Below are 16,480 nucleotides of genomic sequence, written 5' to 3' on the forward strand. Positions count from 1 at the left end.
AGACAGACCAGAAAGATTCTGTCTTTACTACTTTATTAGCAAAAGTTGCAATACATTACATCATCCGTACAGTGAAGCGAAAAAGCATTACTCTGACAGACATCTAATTATATTAACACCAAAGATGTCATTTTTTGGCCTGGCTAGATACCGCATAGCTTAAGAAAGCACAGTTTATCACCACTTCAGTGGAATAACCCAAAAGGTTTATCATCATCTAAATGCTGCACTGTTAAAGCATTCAAAGGTTAATGATCCTGCTTTGTGTTATCAAGTGGAAGGAGTGGAAGGAGATGAGATGTATGTACATTGGCTGATATTCTCGGCTTATATGGTGTTTTTCTAGGTTCAGCTTTTTCAAGTTTGAACTGAATTGTCCTTAACTGTAGGAATCGCAAAGTTAAATTCCATTTTGACTGATTAATGAAAGAATGAGGAGGACTGGCTCTAACTCAACAGATCTGTGTATCATTTAGTTGCCACCGAAGACAGGGGATCGTGTTTTTTACGCCTTGTATCAATTCATTTCTCCCTCTACCGACTCGGTAAATGGATCTCGGCAGCACAGAAATCAATACAGCTTCATAAGTCTGTTCTTGTCCAACTTTAACCTCACTGTACTGCGGGCAACAAAAACCAGCTGTGTTAAGGAAAAGTAACAGAGATATCATCTGCTGTGAATAATTGTGCAAAGCAATGCAACACTGACTATGACTGCCTTGACTTGAAAACAAAAAACAATGGTGAGCTTGTTTGGATACCTTATCCTTTTCAAGAAATCTGTGCTTTTACTTTTACTGTATATAATGATTTCAGAAACTTAAATGAATAGGATTATTTCAGCTAAAACTATCTTCAGAAGGAGTAGCCCTGAATGCCTCAATTACAGTCCAGTGGTAAAAGCATGGCAGGGAGGATTTTAAACCAGGCCACCGGGGTTGGCACTTATGAAACAGGCCATTAGTCTGCTATAATTGTCAGCAATACTGTCATGCATTTGTCTACTGCGTCCCCAGCATTTGCACGAGCCATAAATTCGGTGGTCACATCAATCAGAGGGCGTAATTAATTGCGCAATTAAGATTCTCATTGCTTGGCAGATATAGCTACTAATGGATCAGTGACAAGTGTGATATGATCATAAAGAGGGGATTTTAATGTACTGTTTAATTGCTCTTATGTGGTCCACAGTGTTACAACAGAGGCTTCACAAGCCCATTTGTTCTCCACAGTCCATAGTCCTACTGGAAGTAAAAAAAATACTGTTCATCTAGGGTCATGGAATGATGTAAGGGCAAGAATGGACAATGTTATTATGGCACTTGAGCATATGCGACAAATCAAGCCCATATTGCATGTCAGGTTTTACATGGAGTGGCTTAGTATTTGTGGTGTTGTTAAAAAATGTTGAGGGCACGACTGAGTGTATGCATATGTGTAAGACAAGGAGTTGAGATCACAGCAGTCGTGCTGACACAGCAGCAAGACCAGCAGGCTAATTTACTTACACTGTAGCAAGGGCTTTAGAATGAATTAAAATGATTTGTCATCGGCAGGCCTGCACTACATTTCCTAAGTCATTCTTCATGTAATAAACTGGTAGCCACAGGTTATATTTATCTGCCTTAGGTTTGTCGTATCTGCCCTAAACTAAATAGCACCACAACAGGGTAATTCCATCATTCAAGTTCCAGTTGCATCATTGGCAGGAGAGTGTGGATGGACATCTGTAAGAGGAGGCAGAAATAGTTCCTTGACTGTTGCCATTGCTTATTGCACAGTGAAGCATGACATTTGACTTGGTTATTACAGGAGAAAAGGGAGCTGGAAACACAATCTCCACTCCACAAAGCTGGGCGATGTGGACTGAAGGCTCAGTGTCGCTCGCAGCTGTAAACACAAACAGTGCTGCACGCTGGGAGATAAATGCCAACAATAAATAACATCCACTGGCTATGCGTGGGAAGTGTGTAGTGTATATGTGTGTGTTTAAATGCGCTTAAGTGTGCCATTCTGGCTTGTGTGTGGGAATTTCAGTGGTGTGTACGTGTGTCTGGGGTTGTTTTGTAATACAACTTTACTGTCAAGTCTCGCTGTGGTCAGTGTTACCAGGCAGGTAATTGCATTGGAGGCCATGAATAATGTGAAGGGAGAGGGGAAAGGATGGTGGATGGTGGTTGCTGTCAGACTAAGGGGGCACCATTTGCTTTGAATTAACCTGCTGGAGCTGTGATATCACGTGAGAATCCATGTTGCACGGCTTCAAGCTATGCACTTGTGCTTGAACCAAAGTGATTTAGACCAATCAGCATCCTTTGAGGAACTTCTGGCACCTCTGGCATGAGTTTAACACTAGGTGTGTGAGAAGATGACAATGGTGGCAGCTAAAGATATTAGCATGGATGCTGCTAGCATTAGTTACATCAGAACTGGAGAGTATTTCTTCATTGAAAGAACCTTGAACTTTCCTTGATGGAAAAGATGTTTTTGCTCTTCTCCCAACTGGCCTCAACTGAAAGTACCTAACCCAAACCCTCCATTCGGGTTACGGCATTCCTTCTTCTGTCTTTATGTCAGATGAACTCATTTTCCATTTACTTTCAGAAGACACAAGCTCTCAGAAATCATCCATCAAGTTATATAAAGACCACAGAGCACTGAGTCACTATTCATATGCATGCATATTCTGGGATTCCAACAATGTCTCACACAAGTCTTTGTACCTCCTCATAACAGCCCCCTCTGATGATAAAAGTCATGCAATAACCTCCGAACCCGTAGGGGGCAGAAATATTTCTGATTTCCTCCCTTTAGTTTGTTTAATTCCCTGATTCAAACTCCCAGAGCTGTCAAGTGAAAGAACAGCACAGCATACAGTGACTTTGTTCACAGAGCCATTGATCTGTGCATCCTACTGTGGGTCTTAAGGGTTCAAGTTGAGCTTTTAGAGACTCTCTCTGTATGTCTCTGCTCATCTCTCCCCTCACATTTTAATGAACATGTCTTATAACCTGAAGGTCAAAGGGTTAATCCCATACAACCAAACATGTACAACACAACAGAGAACCAGAGAGGCAAAATATAACCTATAATTCTAAAATACTGTATTATTATGGATGGTGAAGGTTTAAGAGAGGAAAAATGAAAGGGCAGGCTTATTAGTGATGAGTTCAATGTTTGGTAAAGGTTAAAGCTGCTCTACTTCTCTGATACAACATAATGTATCTGTCTGAAAATGTCTATTGATACCCTTGAAATAAAAAGGGAGAGGTAACCAGACAGACAAAGACACGGGGAAATCACAGAGGCAACGCCCCACTCTACTCTATTGCCAGTTAACCTTTTCGCTTCCCAGCGAGTACATATTTATTGAAAGTTATCGAGAGCGAGTGCTATTGCTACTGAAAGCATGTCAAAATACCCCCTGACCGTGGTAATTAAAGACGCAACACAAACACGCTGGGAGGGTAAATGAATCCCTCCGGGGGCCGCGTGCAGTACGCCTGGCATACAATAAGACATCGAAACAAAAGGAGACGTGGAGGGGTTTTCGCCGCTGACATTAAACATCAGCAGGCAAATGTCAACTAGACAAAAAAAACGTCTCTTTTTCTATTTTCATCTGTGTCCCGCCGCTGTGTGTGTGTGTGTGTGTGTGTGTTTAAGACTATACTTCTTTGACAGATGCCTGTGGTTTTCTGGCATGTCACTCACGCTACAATTTAAAACATCATTGCGTTGTCATTGAGGGAATTATGTGAATGACAGCACGTAAACGCTTGTCCATACTGTATGTGTTTATGTGTGTCCTGGCAACGTGTGTAGTTAGTATATATGCATGCACACACGCTCACTCACCCATCCAGAGCGTGTGACAGTAGAGGCAATTACCAACCGTGCTTTGCCTCCGTGCTTTATTTGCAATAACTGTCATCGGCAGAGCCTTGGCCTCTTTATCTGATTTTTATGAACATACTTGTAAGGATTATTGAGATTTGTGAAAGCACTGCTGGGAAATGTGAAAGTGTGTGAGGGAACGAGGAAAAGAGAACAGTGAGGGAGAGAGTAGCAAATTGCTAATCTGACGTGTAAAGCGATGAAATATTAACTAGTAGTCTCTCACAGCATGTAGAAGTTGGTCCAAAGACAGAGAAAAAAAACAAAAACAAGGAGAGATTATAAGACAGTGTTTCCATGATGGGCTTTTTCTCATCGCGTCATGCTTGAGGAGCTAAGAAAGCGTAGCCATCAAACTCTCATGCCACACCGCTCATGAGTTGACAGCCCAGGGGCAGCCGTGCATTTTTTAACACTCCTCGCAGCATCATTCAGCTGCTGTCATGGCTGCTGAGAACAGGTATGAATCAGTTTACTACATGCCTCCAGTTAGAGTCTAAGTGTTGGCTGTAGTGGTTGAACAGCCTTCGAGTTTGACGCCGCAGCTGCCAATAGACCTTTTTCCAAACAGCAATTTTGACATGAAATAGTAGGGTAAAAACAGGTGTTACCAATGATACTAATTAAGGTTCTGTTCCATTTAGTGTAGCAGAGCCTTTCCAGATGCACAATAGAGTCACTCTGACTCTGTTTGACCTGAATGGATCAGAACCTTAATTAATATAATTGGTAACACCTGTGTTTACCCTACTATTTCATGTCAAAAGGGCTGCTGGGAAAAAGGTCTATAAGATCATGTGCAATCACATTATGTTGTCTTTATCCTTTTAACACCAATGGCATGTTTTAAGATTGTATAATTTAAATCTTAAAAAGTCCTTTAATACAAGCAGGAATAAAATACGAGCCCACGTGCCACTATGTGAATGTTAAAATGAAAGTAAAGCTGTAGACCGATTAAAGTGGAGCTAAGTCTGGGGGTGGTGCGTTTCTAACAGGAGAAACAGCACATTAGCAGAGTAAAATGTGTCTCAGAGGGGCCATTACTCTACAGGTTGAACAGCTCCTATGGCGGGGTTAACAGCCCGGGTGCCAGGCTGTGTATTAAGGGTAGGAGTGTGGTTGGCACCAGGGGCCCCTGGACTGCCAGGGTGCTGTGACACCCGAGCCTGCTGTCAGAGCGACTGAGCGCAGGCTGGACGAGGGCAGTAGCCTCACCATCTGTTGCACGACAGCCAAAGTCACCCTGCATGTAGGCTGTGTGACTGAATGTTCATGTGTGCGAGTGTGTGTGGGAATATGTCCAAAGTTCTATTTGTGCTTGCTCGCACATATCACTTGAGGGTGTCTGTGTATGCGTGTACGGGTGTGTCTGTGTGTCTCTTAAAAGCTGTGATTGTGCATCCTTGTGTGTGTGTGTGTGTGTGTGCTTATGCCCATAGCTGTATCTGTGTCTCTTTGTACCCATTCCATGTAGTTAACTGTGTGTTTATTCATCAGTGTGTATTTGTGTGTCCGGGGTTAGCTGTGTACCTAAACCTGTCTACCCTAACACTTTGGGAACTGTATGTTAATGTGCTTCCCGACTCTCATTCTGTTGGGGTTACTGGGGGTGGCTGGTGAAAATTTAGGTGCATATGGACACCACTGCAGCTTTCAGGCAGATCTAAATTTGCTTCTGTAATGTATCAAATTCAGTATCCCCTTAAAATTTAGATTGTTGACTTGTATGACATGTATTTCACAGACATTTTAGCCATAAATCCATCTACTTTTTTATTATAAGCTAGGTCTAGGTGCTATATAACCAGCCAGGTAGGATACGAAAAATGAAAATACGAAAACAATGGTCATTCGGAAAACACTGTCAACAAATCAGATGAGAGGCTCATTAATATTAATGAAACACAACACCAGACTCCTTGTTCTTGCTAGCGCTCAGAGAGAAGCGTGAATGAGGAGATGGTTTTTGATCCTTAAAACCACAAATATTCTGGATATTAAAACTTCAAATTAAACACCAGAACAGTGTCAAATATGGGACCCTTAATGAATAATATTGACTTAACACAACAATGTAAATATTGCAGTGCAGAGAGCATGGTTGCACATTTAGTGACCTTTTCCCATGTTCCTATCATATGACTTTGGTTGATTCCCAGTAAACTATAATATTAATAATAATATTATAACTACCAGAGTTCTGAGAAAATCCCAGTTTTCCTCAATATAATTTTATTTAAGGGGTCCAGAAGTGAGAATAGGATAATAGGGTACAATTATCCTCTAGTATTAAATATACAACTTGTTAAGAAATGGAAGTATTCATAGGTGTTGCAATCAACTATTATAAGTGAAGTCTTATTTTCTAAGTGGGAAAGCAGGAGGTTATACAGTGAGGAGCTGGCGGGGCACTGACCACTTCTCGGGGCAGCAGGGAGTCCTCTTGGCGAATCACCAACAGGTTCACAGTCCCACCCATGGGCGTGGCTCGGAGCAGGGCCACCACCTCTTCCTGGCTCTTTCCATTCAGGTCCACTCCACTAACCTGCACACACAATCATAAATACTCAGACAAGCACATACATAACAGGCAAAAAGAAATGTACACACAGATACACACGCAGTAAAACTAGAATCAAAGAGCTCTCTGACTTCAATGAGGGGGAATCTATGGCCTCTGCATAACCTTTATGCAGATTACCCTGTGAGCCAGTTGGAGCTGGAATTAAATATGGGTTATTTCCCCCTAAAGTGAGCACTAGCTGATTTTCATGTCAGTCTGATTGAAGTATAATCAAAATATTGTTACATCTAATCACTTTTCCTCAGCAATTCAAGGCTGTAGCTGAATTGTTATAGCCATAGGGAACACAGTATGTTTGACTCATTCCGACAAAAGCTCTGCAAGATTGAATTTTGGAACAAAACCATATCTGCAAAAGAGTAATTAGTCTGTGAAATAACATACAATCTCACAGAACACATTCTCTAACCAATATAATGGTGAGAGAGTTAGAAAGTGCTGCCCCACCTCCAGCAACCGGTCTCCAGCCTTTAATCTGCCATCTTGGATTGCGGCCCCTCGAGGAAGGATGTTTTTAACATAAATGGGAGCGCTGCCACCAATGGGGACGTCTCTGGAAGTGATGCTGAACCCAAGACCCTCTGGACCTAGGAAAAGGTAAATACAATTCGGAGGTCAACGGTTTCGTACATAACATCCATCCTTGACACTTCAGTGTCTTGCTCAAGGACACTTCATTAGGCAAGTTTTGCTAGCAAGGGTGCATGAACCTGGCAGTAAAACTGAAAGACTGTCAGCCTACATGCTCATGCTTTTGTGCTATGCTACCACAGAAATATCACTGGTTTACAGCCTTGTGGAACGTTTATCGCTCTGAATGGGGAGAAGTAAATAATGTGCATGTGTTTATGTTTTGTAAAGTGTTCCAGCACCTCCATATGAGTGTCAACACATAAGGTTTGTTTCTCCAGGTAAGCATTTAATTTTCTTGCTTTCATTTAAAAAAGTCACATCACTAATAGCCAACCAATCAATACTATACAATACTGTGGTTATAAAAATGGTGAAATATAACTAAACTTTTTTTTCCTTATATGTATATTTTGAATCCCATTATAGTAACTTCTAATGAAAGCCAGAAAATAACCTAAATATGTTGAGCCACACTATCGAAGTGCCTTGACATAGACTCTTAGCAACAGGCCAGACTCTTATAAACCATTTCTGAAAGATCCTTTTCATTACATGCTGCTGTAACATGAGTAACCACTACGCAGGGATCAAATTATGGTTTTCCATCATGTTCTGAACCTCCTATAGTTAATACAAACATACTTACTTCCTTTCTGACATTTTTCATTGGTTTGCCATCAGGGTGTGTCTCACTCAGGTTTTTTAGGAAATATAAATGAAAAAATGTCCCTAACTAAATATAGCGTCAATGCTATGAACCAAAATTGAGTGTTTATGATGAGTGCGTGTGGACTGTAAAGCCACTCTTGCAAGTTATGGTCGGATTAAAGACCGGTTATGGACCAGAATAAGCAGAGAGAAGTGAATGATTATGGATTGCAGAATGCATCAAAATGTTGTTCAATAGCCTTAAAATGTAGTGCACTACACCTAAATAGCATAATGCTGTTTTCTAAATCATCCTGGTACTATTTGCCAGATGTTTAAACCAAAAAACCCTTCAGACTTCTGGGTACAACGGCCAGGAGGCTGTGTTCAAATCATGTCTGGGTCAAGTCAGCCTTCTACTATATATAGATGGTTTAAAGTTTGCATAATGTAGAAAACAGTGCTCATTATGTGTTCAATAAAAGTAGTTTCTTACTGATGTATCATTGAGCAAGAGCTACATGCCTTTTTGAAGCACATTGAGAGGTAAGGTTAAATTCAACAGCTGAATCTGAGAAAACACAGATATCAGCTGTGTAAAGCCATTTGGTGTAGGTTTTAAGTCTGACCTTTAAGGTTCCTCAAATGAATATGAATTGCTGGTGTGGAGGAAGTAGGCAAATACAATAACGGATAAATAAGAGGATCTCAGGCCTGACCTTTTCTGCTGACCAGACCTGAATTTGTCAAATAAAAGCAAGAAATGGTTTCAAATGTCAGCTAGGGAATGAGGTCAACCAAATAAATTGTGTTTGTCGGCTTATTCTTGACAGAATATTTAAAAATTACAATATAAAAAACAATAGCCCAGCTACATAATGATATTAGATGAGTCATAAGAACAGTGTTCAGAGAGACAGATTCCACCGTGGATGACCTAGCCGTTGGCGTTTCAAGCAGTCAAGTAGGAAAGTCGAGTTATGGTTTCAGTGGAGGCTTTTCAGATGGTAACAACAGTGATTAGTATTCATGTCAAAGTAGCTGCTCATTTCACAGAGCTGTCAGCACCTCTGATGGTTCATCATGACCTACTTTTCCCCAGTATGTCTCCCTAGCAGTCTGTCGAACTGTCTGTCGTCTCGCTGACAGTGATGATGTTGATGAACAAGAAACACAAAGAGAAAGACGAGCGGATCGGAACTTTCCCGTGGCTTCTGCACACAAACAAACTTTTGGGAAAAGGTGATGAAGAGGTTGCTTATGAAGTCAAAAAGTTGAGCTGTTGAGGATAATGACGTGTTATGATCTCTCAGATTCAGCACGATAACCAAGCAGACAGAAATAGCTGCGATCGTTTACGCTGAATGTCTCTTCATTAATGGCAAACTTTTAACACAAGGTTGCATTGCTGCCAAAGTAATCAGTTACCTACTCAGTGCAGTCTCTGTACTCAAAATGAAACTATAGATAGAATAATTAAATAAGGAAGACTTTATTTTTAGCCAAAAGGTTGATGATGGTGAGTTCACAGATTTCTCAATAAAGTTTCCTCTACCAGTGTTATCCTAATGTAGTTTCCAATCCAGATAAGCTGCACATTATGGTTCCTCTTTCAAATCCTCAACATCCCTGTCTTTGTTCCCCTTTCCGCTGTGACCCCCCTCCAATGCCAGTCCCTCCCCTCTCTAGTGGCCTGCACACAGCCTAATGAGCAGAATCAAACTCCTGCCCATTGTAAGATCCCGTCGTTAACGGTCTCCAATCAGGCAATTAGGAGAATGCATCTCTAATAGGCCTGCAGTAATTAACCACTGACGTCTTTATTTTGGGTAATAGAAGACCAGGATAAAAGTAATTGTATCCCTTTCTGGATTAGTTGGAATCCTGGCTCCAATAAGCCAATTAAATAGCAAACATGAGGAGAGGCTGAGGCATATTAGAATGACTTAATGGGGTGCGTATGTGCTTTTCGACTGCAGTATTTGATTAAGGCACTCTTGTTAATTTGCCATGCAAGATCTGCTCCCGCCACTCGGAACTCAGAGCCACTTAGGCCGAATCACAACAATTACAACAAGTCAACAACAAAACTGCTGAAGCCTTTCTAAAAGTACATTAGTAGTGATAAAATCTGACGGTAATCAAACGGAACTGTCAAAATGGATTTCAGAGGCACATTTCCCTCGACTCTGTCGGATTTTAGTGCTCAGTTAAATTTCCAATTCAACAACATTTGGACAATAATTCATCTCCATTTAGAGTTCACGAATGGCTTGAAGTTTACAAGCAAGGCACATCCAATCCTGTAAGCCCCATTTAAATCATGAGCAATAATCTGAGAAACCATTTCTGTCACTTGGGGCGAGAGCATACTTTTGAGAGTTATGACTGGTGCCGAATTAGACCATGAAGCACTGTGGCTAGTGAAAATAAACTAAACTACTGGCATCAGTGTCTTGCTGGAGCTGCACCAACATCTCCCCAGCTTGGTTTCACTAAAATGAGAGGCTTGAATGCAGAAAAAAGAGGGGGAACTTTATCATATTATAAACAAAAATATATAACTTGCACTGCAGCCGCACATTGTATGAAAACTCTGAAACTCTGCTGGCAGTGCTCGGGGACCTCTGCCAAACATATTAGAGCAGCTTGCGACTGCATTTCCCCAGAGCGCGTTGCATTTAGCCTGCGCTGCTGCCCTCACTTGCCACACTATTCCCTGAAGCTCGCTGCTACGGCCTCGCTGCCAGCTTTCAACCAAACATCTGCTCCCTTCGACATAAAAAAAGGAGCAAAAAGAGAGAGAGGGGAGGCAAGTCACCTCAGCACTGGTTCATTTCACAAGCAACTTCTCGTCAATTCATATAAAGATAGTGAAGTGATGAAAATGACATGGAGTCTGGCAGCAAAGCCACCACAATGGTTGACTAAGATATACAACTGCTTCAGTATCAAAGGCCTGTCTGAGTCTGCAAACAAACCAACCTCAGCTGGAAGCAGACTGATTGCTGAATCTTAATATTTTAACCACAAGACAGAGATGATGTAACCTGAGAACATCCAACCACATACTTTGTTTTCAAGACACAGTTGATCTGTGTTTGCTTTTGGCCTGCTCAGTTGAACAAAGCCCAAAGGCAAATAGAGATTTTCTAATATATTTTGTTTAATATTTAAGGTTGTTTCCCTTAACCTATTGTTTACTCTGGAGAAAATAAACACATACAGATGATGATATGACCCTTTGTCTCAATGAGGAGCAAAGGGGGTGACAGAGTGGAAAATGGGTAATAGATGCAGGAATAGAAAGAGAGACAGGTGTGATTTGCATCTGCTCTCTGCCTTAAAGCACAAACTATTTTATGGTTGTCTCATCAGCTGCTTGATGAGCAAAATAGTAAAACTGTAAGTTTGTGTCTATTGAACGGTAAGTGCAGTTAAATGCAAAATACTGCTGGATCTGGTTTGTGGAGAATCTGCCAGCCTGTTCTTGCTTTAACCACATCAGACTTTCTTTCTGAGGGCAATTTAAATGTATGTACTCACTTTGTGCTGCCTCACTTAAATTAACCAATGAAGAAATGTGCCTCTCCTCATCTGTGCATTGTGACCTCTGCACTAGGCACCAAAATACCAGGAAAAGCAGTTTTTAAGATCAGGAAAACTCTGATGAAAATTCTGAAAAATGTCCACTTTAACAACCATGCAGTTGTGTGTGCTGTTTCTTACCTTTCTTCAGCTGGATATTGAACCTGCGGCCTTTGTTCTTCAGGTAGGAGCTGGTGGACGGGTTTGTGCTTACCCTGCGCTGCAGGGAGGGGGAGGGGGCTGACGAGGTCCTGGAGACCAAGTTGTGGGGTAATGTGGCGTACCGTCGACTTGGCTCTGGAGTGCTTCCTGACAGGGGTCCCTGGTGGCTACAGAGCAAGACAACGATCAAGCTTTGATTAGATTTTTTACCTACACAAAGAGACCATTTGTAACATTTCCAGCATGCTGATTTGGTATTTTTGGCATTTTCTGTATTTTTTCAATTACGCAGTAACTAATCAACAAGAAACAGAACAAGAAAACATTTTTTCATCATCATATTATGGCAAAACATCATATTTAGAACAACTTTTGGGCCACTATTGGAAATAATGATGGTAGCAGCTTAGGACAACAGACATGTAGGCCTGACCCTGCCTGCTCCATGGATCGATTGGTTGATAAAAATGCACTTGTCCAGTCAATAAATTATTGGTTGACAAATTGCTTGTGGGGTAAAGGCTGTTTTTTTGTGAAAGTTCTGATATTGTGCTCTGATAACTGGATTCATTCATTCTGTCTGTCTCTTGTCAATGTAATCTCTTTTTTCCTCTTTACTTTGATCTACTAATAAGTGCTGTTGAGCATATACTTATGTAGCATCATCTGTCAGGCTGCTCTGTAATTACAATGTAGAGTAAGATGCACAGTAATGTTCCAACGTTATCTCTATGCAGTAGGCAATATTGACAAATTGACTAAATGTAACAGACAGAGAATGAATAGAGGATTTATGAATATATATCATTGAAATTACTATAAACCTGTGGACAAGGGCCTATTTGATAACACCCACATGTTTAGCTTTTTTGAATTAGGCCAAAGACATTACATAAATGAATAGTAACCCCAGGCAGATAAAATGGGCTTTTAACAAGATGATCAGCGATTGAGACTTGGAGATCTCAGGTAGAAATTAGTATTAAACTGCGCTCTCGCCTTTTATTGTGCAGCTTTTAAACTTTGATGGATTCACAGTGAACATTTTAAGGAAAAGTCATTGACTGGTGTAATTAAAACAGACTTGCATTCATTGGAAACTGTGCAGCCTGAGACTGCATAGCTTAATTATGTGCACAAACATGAACTTTTGTTATTTTTCCAATCAACTGATTGGACAGAAATGCAACTTTTATTTAATGCTACTGTATGTCTCACTTTCATCTGTGCAGGTTGTTTTAGCAACATGTTTGCTGCATACGGATAGGCAGGCTGACTCTTCTACAGAAACACAATTGAGGTCAAACCTACTTGTGGTTGAGGCCTGGTTCTGGTCCAGACCTGGACATCAGCCCCCCCACCAGGCTGGACCTGTCCCCTGGCAGCTGAGAGTCTTGGCTAAAGCGGACTCTGTTGGACTGTGGAGGGCTGAGCTCACTCTGGGCCGCAAGCAGCTCGTACTGCCTCTTCATAGCTGCGGGGACTACATGGAAGAGGATGACCGGGCAACGCATTGCCTGTTTGAAAATGTTCTGGGCTCTGGAGGTGATACGGAGAGAGTGCGAGAGAGAGTGGGGAGGTCATGCAGACAGAAATGAATTAGCTTTAACATGATAAGCGATACAATACTGCACTATCATAGCTTGACAGATATAGAAAGATAACGTAGGTTATGTATATGTTGAGAGGTAATAGAGAGAGTTGAGGCTAGCATTGCTAATCGGGCAGCTCACCACATAGCAGCAGTGGACAGAAATTACATTATCTATAATTACCAGCATCAAGACAGGAAAGAGATAAGCATGGTGAGTCAGTGATGGAACGTTATATATTGTGTATATAATGCCAGTGAACCATATAGTATGGTGAGTATCTAAGTCTCACTACAGGATAGTAGTAGTCTGTGTGTTTGTGTATGACTGTGTGTGGTTAGAAATGAATGGACATGAGTTGACTCCACAATCAGAACAGAGATGATGAATCATGCATCAAGGAAGCTTTCCAGACAATGAGGTTCCAAAGTAAGCAGACACACACTTCATTCCTTACACACAAAATAAGAATAAAAAAGCCAAAACACACACTGAGTCTCATGCGAGTTTTGGGGCCAAATAAGCCAAGACAAGAGCTCAACATCATTCCCAGACGCAAGAATTGTTTAGTCTGGTTTTTGCCAGTGGCACTTAGCATATAGATAGACTGGCCAGGAGCAAGCCACACTGCAGCATAAGGGGCCAGAGGCACGGTGGATGTCTGGATTCCAACAATCCCACCTCCTGTTTCCAGACCCCCATTATCACGCCAGTAATACCGTGCTGATTCTATCCAAATGACAGCCGCTGCCCTGCTTCCACCACAACAGACAGCACTTCATTCAAGCTGTGTCACAGAGGCGAGGCACGCGTGCCGTACCAAGCCACTTCTGCAGGATTTGTTGTCTCCCATCTTTATTTCTATGGTAATTTACAAAAATCACTCACATGTGCACACTGGGGGGGACTGAGTGAGCAAGTGTGTGCGTGTACACTCCACCTGCACATATACAGTGCCATCACTCCAGTAATCAGCCTCCACGCGGGCCTGATTGAATAATAAATCACCCCATCAATGCATCATTACATTCAGTTAGATTAAGCGCCTCAAAATATTTACCCATGCAAAACAATCCAAGGAGATTAGACTATCACTTTAAATTGTCGCTCTGTGCGGCGCACAATCAAGGGTGGGGGAGGTAGTCATGAGAGAGCAAGGGGGGTAGATGGGGAAGAAAGTTTAGCTCCTTCACCTAATTTTCATGCAGAATCACAAACATCATATGCATTTGGATGCCGGTGGAGGAGTGTCTGTTTGGCAGGGGAGGGTAAGTGCGGAACGCTACAAAACATCACTCCCTTGTGGATTTGGTTTGTAAGCCTCTTTCACACTAGAAAAGGCTTGGAAGGAAACTGGGATGTTTACTAATGACAACAGCATCATTTTGAAAGGGAAAAAAAAGGAATCCTAAAACCTTAGTGGCTTTGTACACAGTCTGGTGAACACATTAACATAATGTGGTAAGGTAACCGTGATATTCTAGAGTTTTACATGCTGATGGAGAGCTTATCTTTGCCAAAGTTGGTTATAAAATTTGTGGCATGTCTTGATAAAAAAAAAAAAATACAATTTGACAGTGATAGAGTTGTTCAACAAATAATGGGTAGTCTCTGACACTACTTCTGAATGCACAGGGGTTCCAAAATGAAATGGTTTCTGCCATTCAGTAGGGTGGCTCTGAGCCCAGTGGTTTTAGAAGTCTATGTCCAGCCCGGCCTGACTGTAGGCTGGGCCTTTGTTGGCAGGAATCTGGGCTATTTCTTCCTGTAGAGGAGTGGATGATAAGGGGAGAGAGCCAAGCAGACCTCTGTACACTGCCTCCAGAATCCAGCCTGGAGGAGAAGCAATCTATTTCTCAGCCACACACACACAGAAGTGTAGATAATACTTTATAGCTCAGTGTAACTGTGTGTGTTTGAAGCAAATGGGTGGCTTTGGGTAAATAGGGGGTAAAAGTCCCAGGTTTATATCTTCATTCCACTTTAGGAAATGAAGGCGAGCGATGAATCGATATAAATGAATCGAGAGTGTAGGCGGTTTTGGATCAGAGGGCGAAGCGGTGGTGAAGGACTGCAGGTCACTGAGACCTATTACAGGAAGGCCAACAAAGACTAATACTTCTGTTTTATTGTGCAGCTGTGTGGGTGTCATGTCTCCCTGAAGTTTAGGCTCCACTTATCAACAACAACACTATTTACTGTCACTGCACTTAATGTCCAACACGGTGCTCTCAGTATGAACTGTATCAGTGGATTGTGCTTCAGGATAACACAGTATAGGTCCTCGCTTTGGACGTAGGGAAAGAAATTAAAATCAGCATGGCATTCAGAGGACATACTGAAATGATCAGAAAAGTTACTGAGAGTACAGTAGGAACTTTAGAGTTTATATTGTCATATGGAAAAGAGGATGTTTTTTTTATACATATAACCATCAATAGGGGGCCAACTTTAGAGCTTACTGTTCGAAGCGCAGGTGGCGAATGTCTCCCTGATTAATTTTGACGATACAATCGTTCTCCTTGAAGAGACGCTCCTGCTCCGCTTTGCCCCCACGCTCCAGACGCTTCACTAGCAGGCCCTGAGTCCTGGAAATGATCACACAGCAGCTTAGAAATAAAACATAATTTAGACACATCCTGCAGCAATTACACAACACACAGTCACATATCATACATGAACATGAAAAACAGGCAACAAATTGCAAGTCTAGAAAAGAAGGCATGGAGGAGGAAAAAGATGTGAATATTAAAGATAAGTTAGGTGGTTAGCATTATCCAAAGAATGAAGTAAATGAGAAAGAGAGTATGAGAAAGTAAATATCCAGAGTTGAAATCAGTTGTTCTATGGCCTAGTGATTTATAACTCATCAGCCAACAAAGTGCTGCAAGCTTTTGACCATTTATATGTATTTTTTATCAGTGAGCAAGTGTAAAAGATCATGAAGCTTAACCATTCAGATTGTATTACTTTCAAAGTTGGGGAAAGTAATTGAGTTTACAAAATCACTTTAGCCCTATAGTAATGTACTGTATTTTTGTACTGTCACCAAAAGTTAACTTTCCAAACTTTAAGCTTGGATAAAGACCTGCGGCCTGGAGAAGCACCGCATTACTAACTAGATTTTAAGCCTCTGTCCATGTCTCTGTCCTCCACTCTGTCTGCCTTTCTTGGGCAGGTTTGAGAGAATGACAGGGCGGGTTGTTTGAGGTAATCCAGACCAACAGCTAAGAGATCATCTTATGGCTTCAGAGGAAACGCTGCAGTTGCCTTCACTGAAGCTTAAGACGAGAGCTGGCAGTGCTGTAATAAATACCCAGGCAGTTCCACGGCAGTGCCATCTCAGCACTTCTCAAAAAAGGCAACCTTTACC

The 16,480-nt window shown here is 41.6% G+C and overlaps 1 protein-coding gene across 5 annotated transcripts in view; it reads right to left on the reverse strand.

Moving 5' to 3' along the window:
- LOC127369479 (partitioning defective 3 homolog) overlaps positions 1–16,480 on the reverse strand; it is a 333,391-nt gene that overhangs the window by 159,268 nt on the left and 157,643 nt on the right. For all 5 annotated transcript variants that reach the window (XM_051410908.1, XM_051410907.1, XM_051410906.1 and 2 more), the window contains exons 8-12: positions 15,570–15,695; positions 12,827–13,054; positions 11,495–11,682; positions 6,932–7,071; positions 6,317–6,445 (exon numbers count right to left, since the gene is read on the reverse strand). In XM_051410908.1, coding sequence (XP_051266868.1) covers positions 6,317–6,445; positions 6,932–7,071; positions 11,495–11,682; positions 12,827–13,054; positions 15,570–15,695 — 811 coding nt within the window. The remainder of the gene's footprint in view (positions 1–6,316; positions 6,446–6,931; positions 7,072–11,494; positions 11,683–12,826; positions 13,055–15,569; positions 15,696–16,480) is intronic.

This window comes from Dicentrarchus labrax, unplaced genomic scaffold, assembly GCF_905237075.1.
Source record: "Dicentrarchus labrax unplaced genomic scaffold, dlabrax2021, whole genome shotgun sequence".
Taxonomy (NCBI): domain Eukaryota; kingdom Metazoa; phylum Chordata; class Actinopteri; family Moronidae; genus Dicentrarchus; species Dicentrarchus labrax.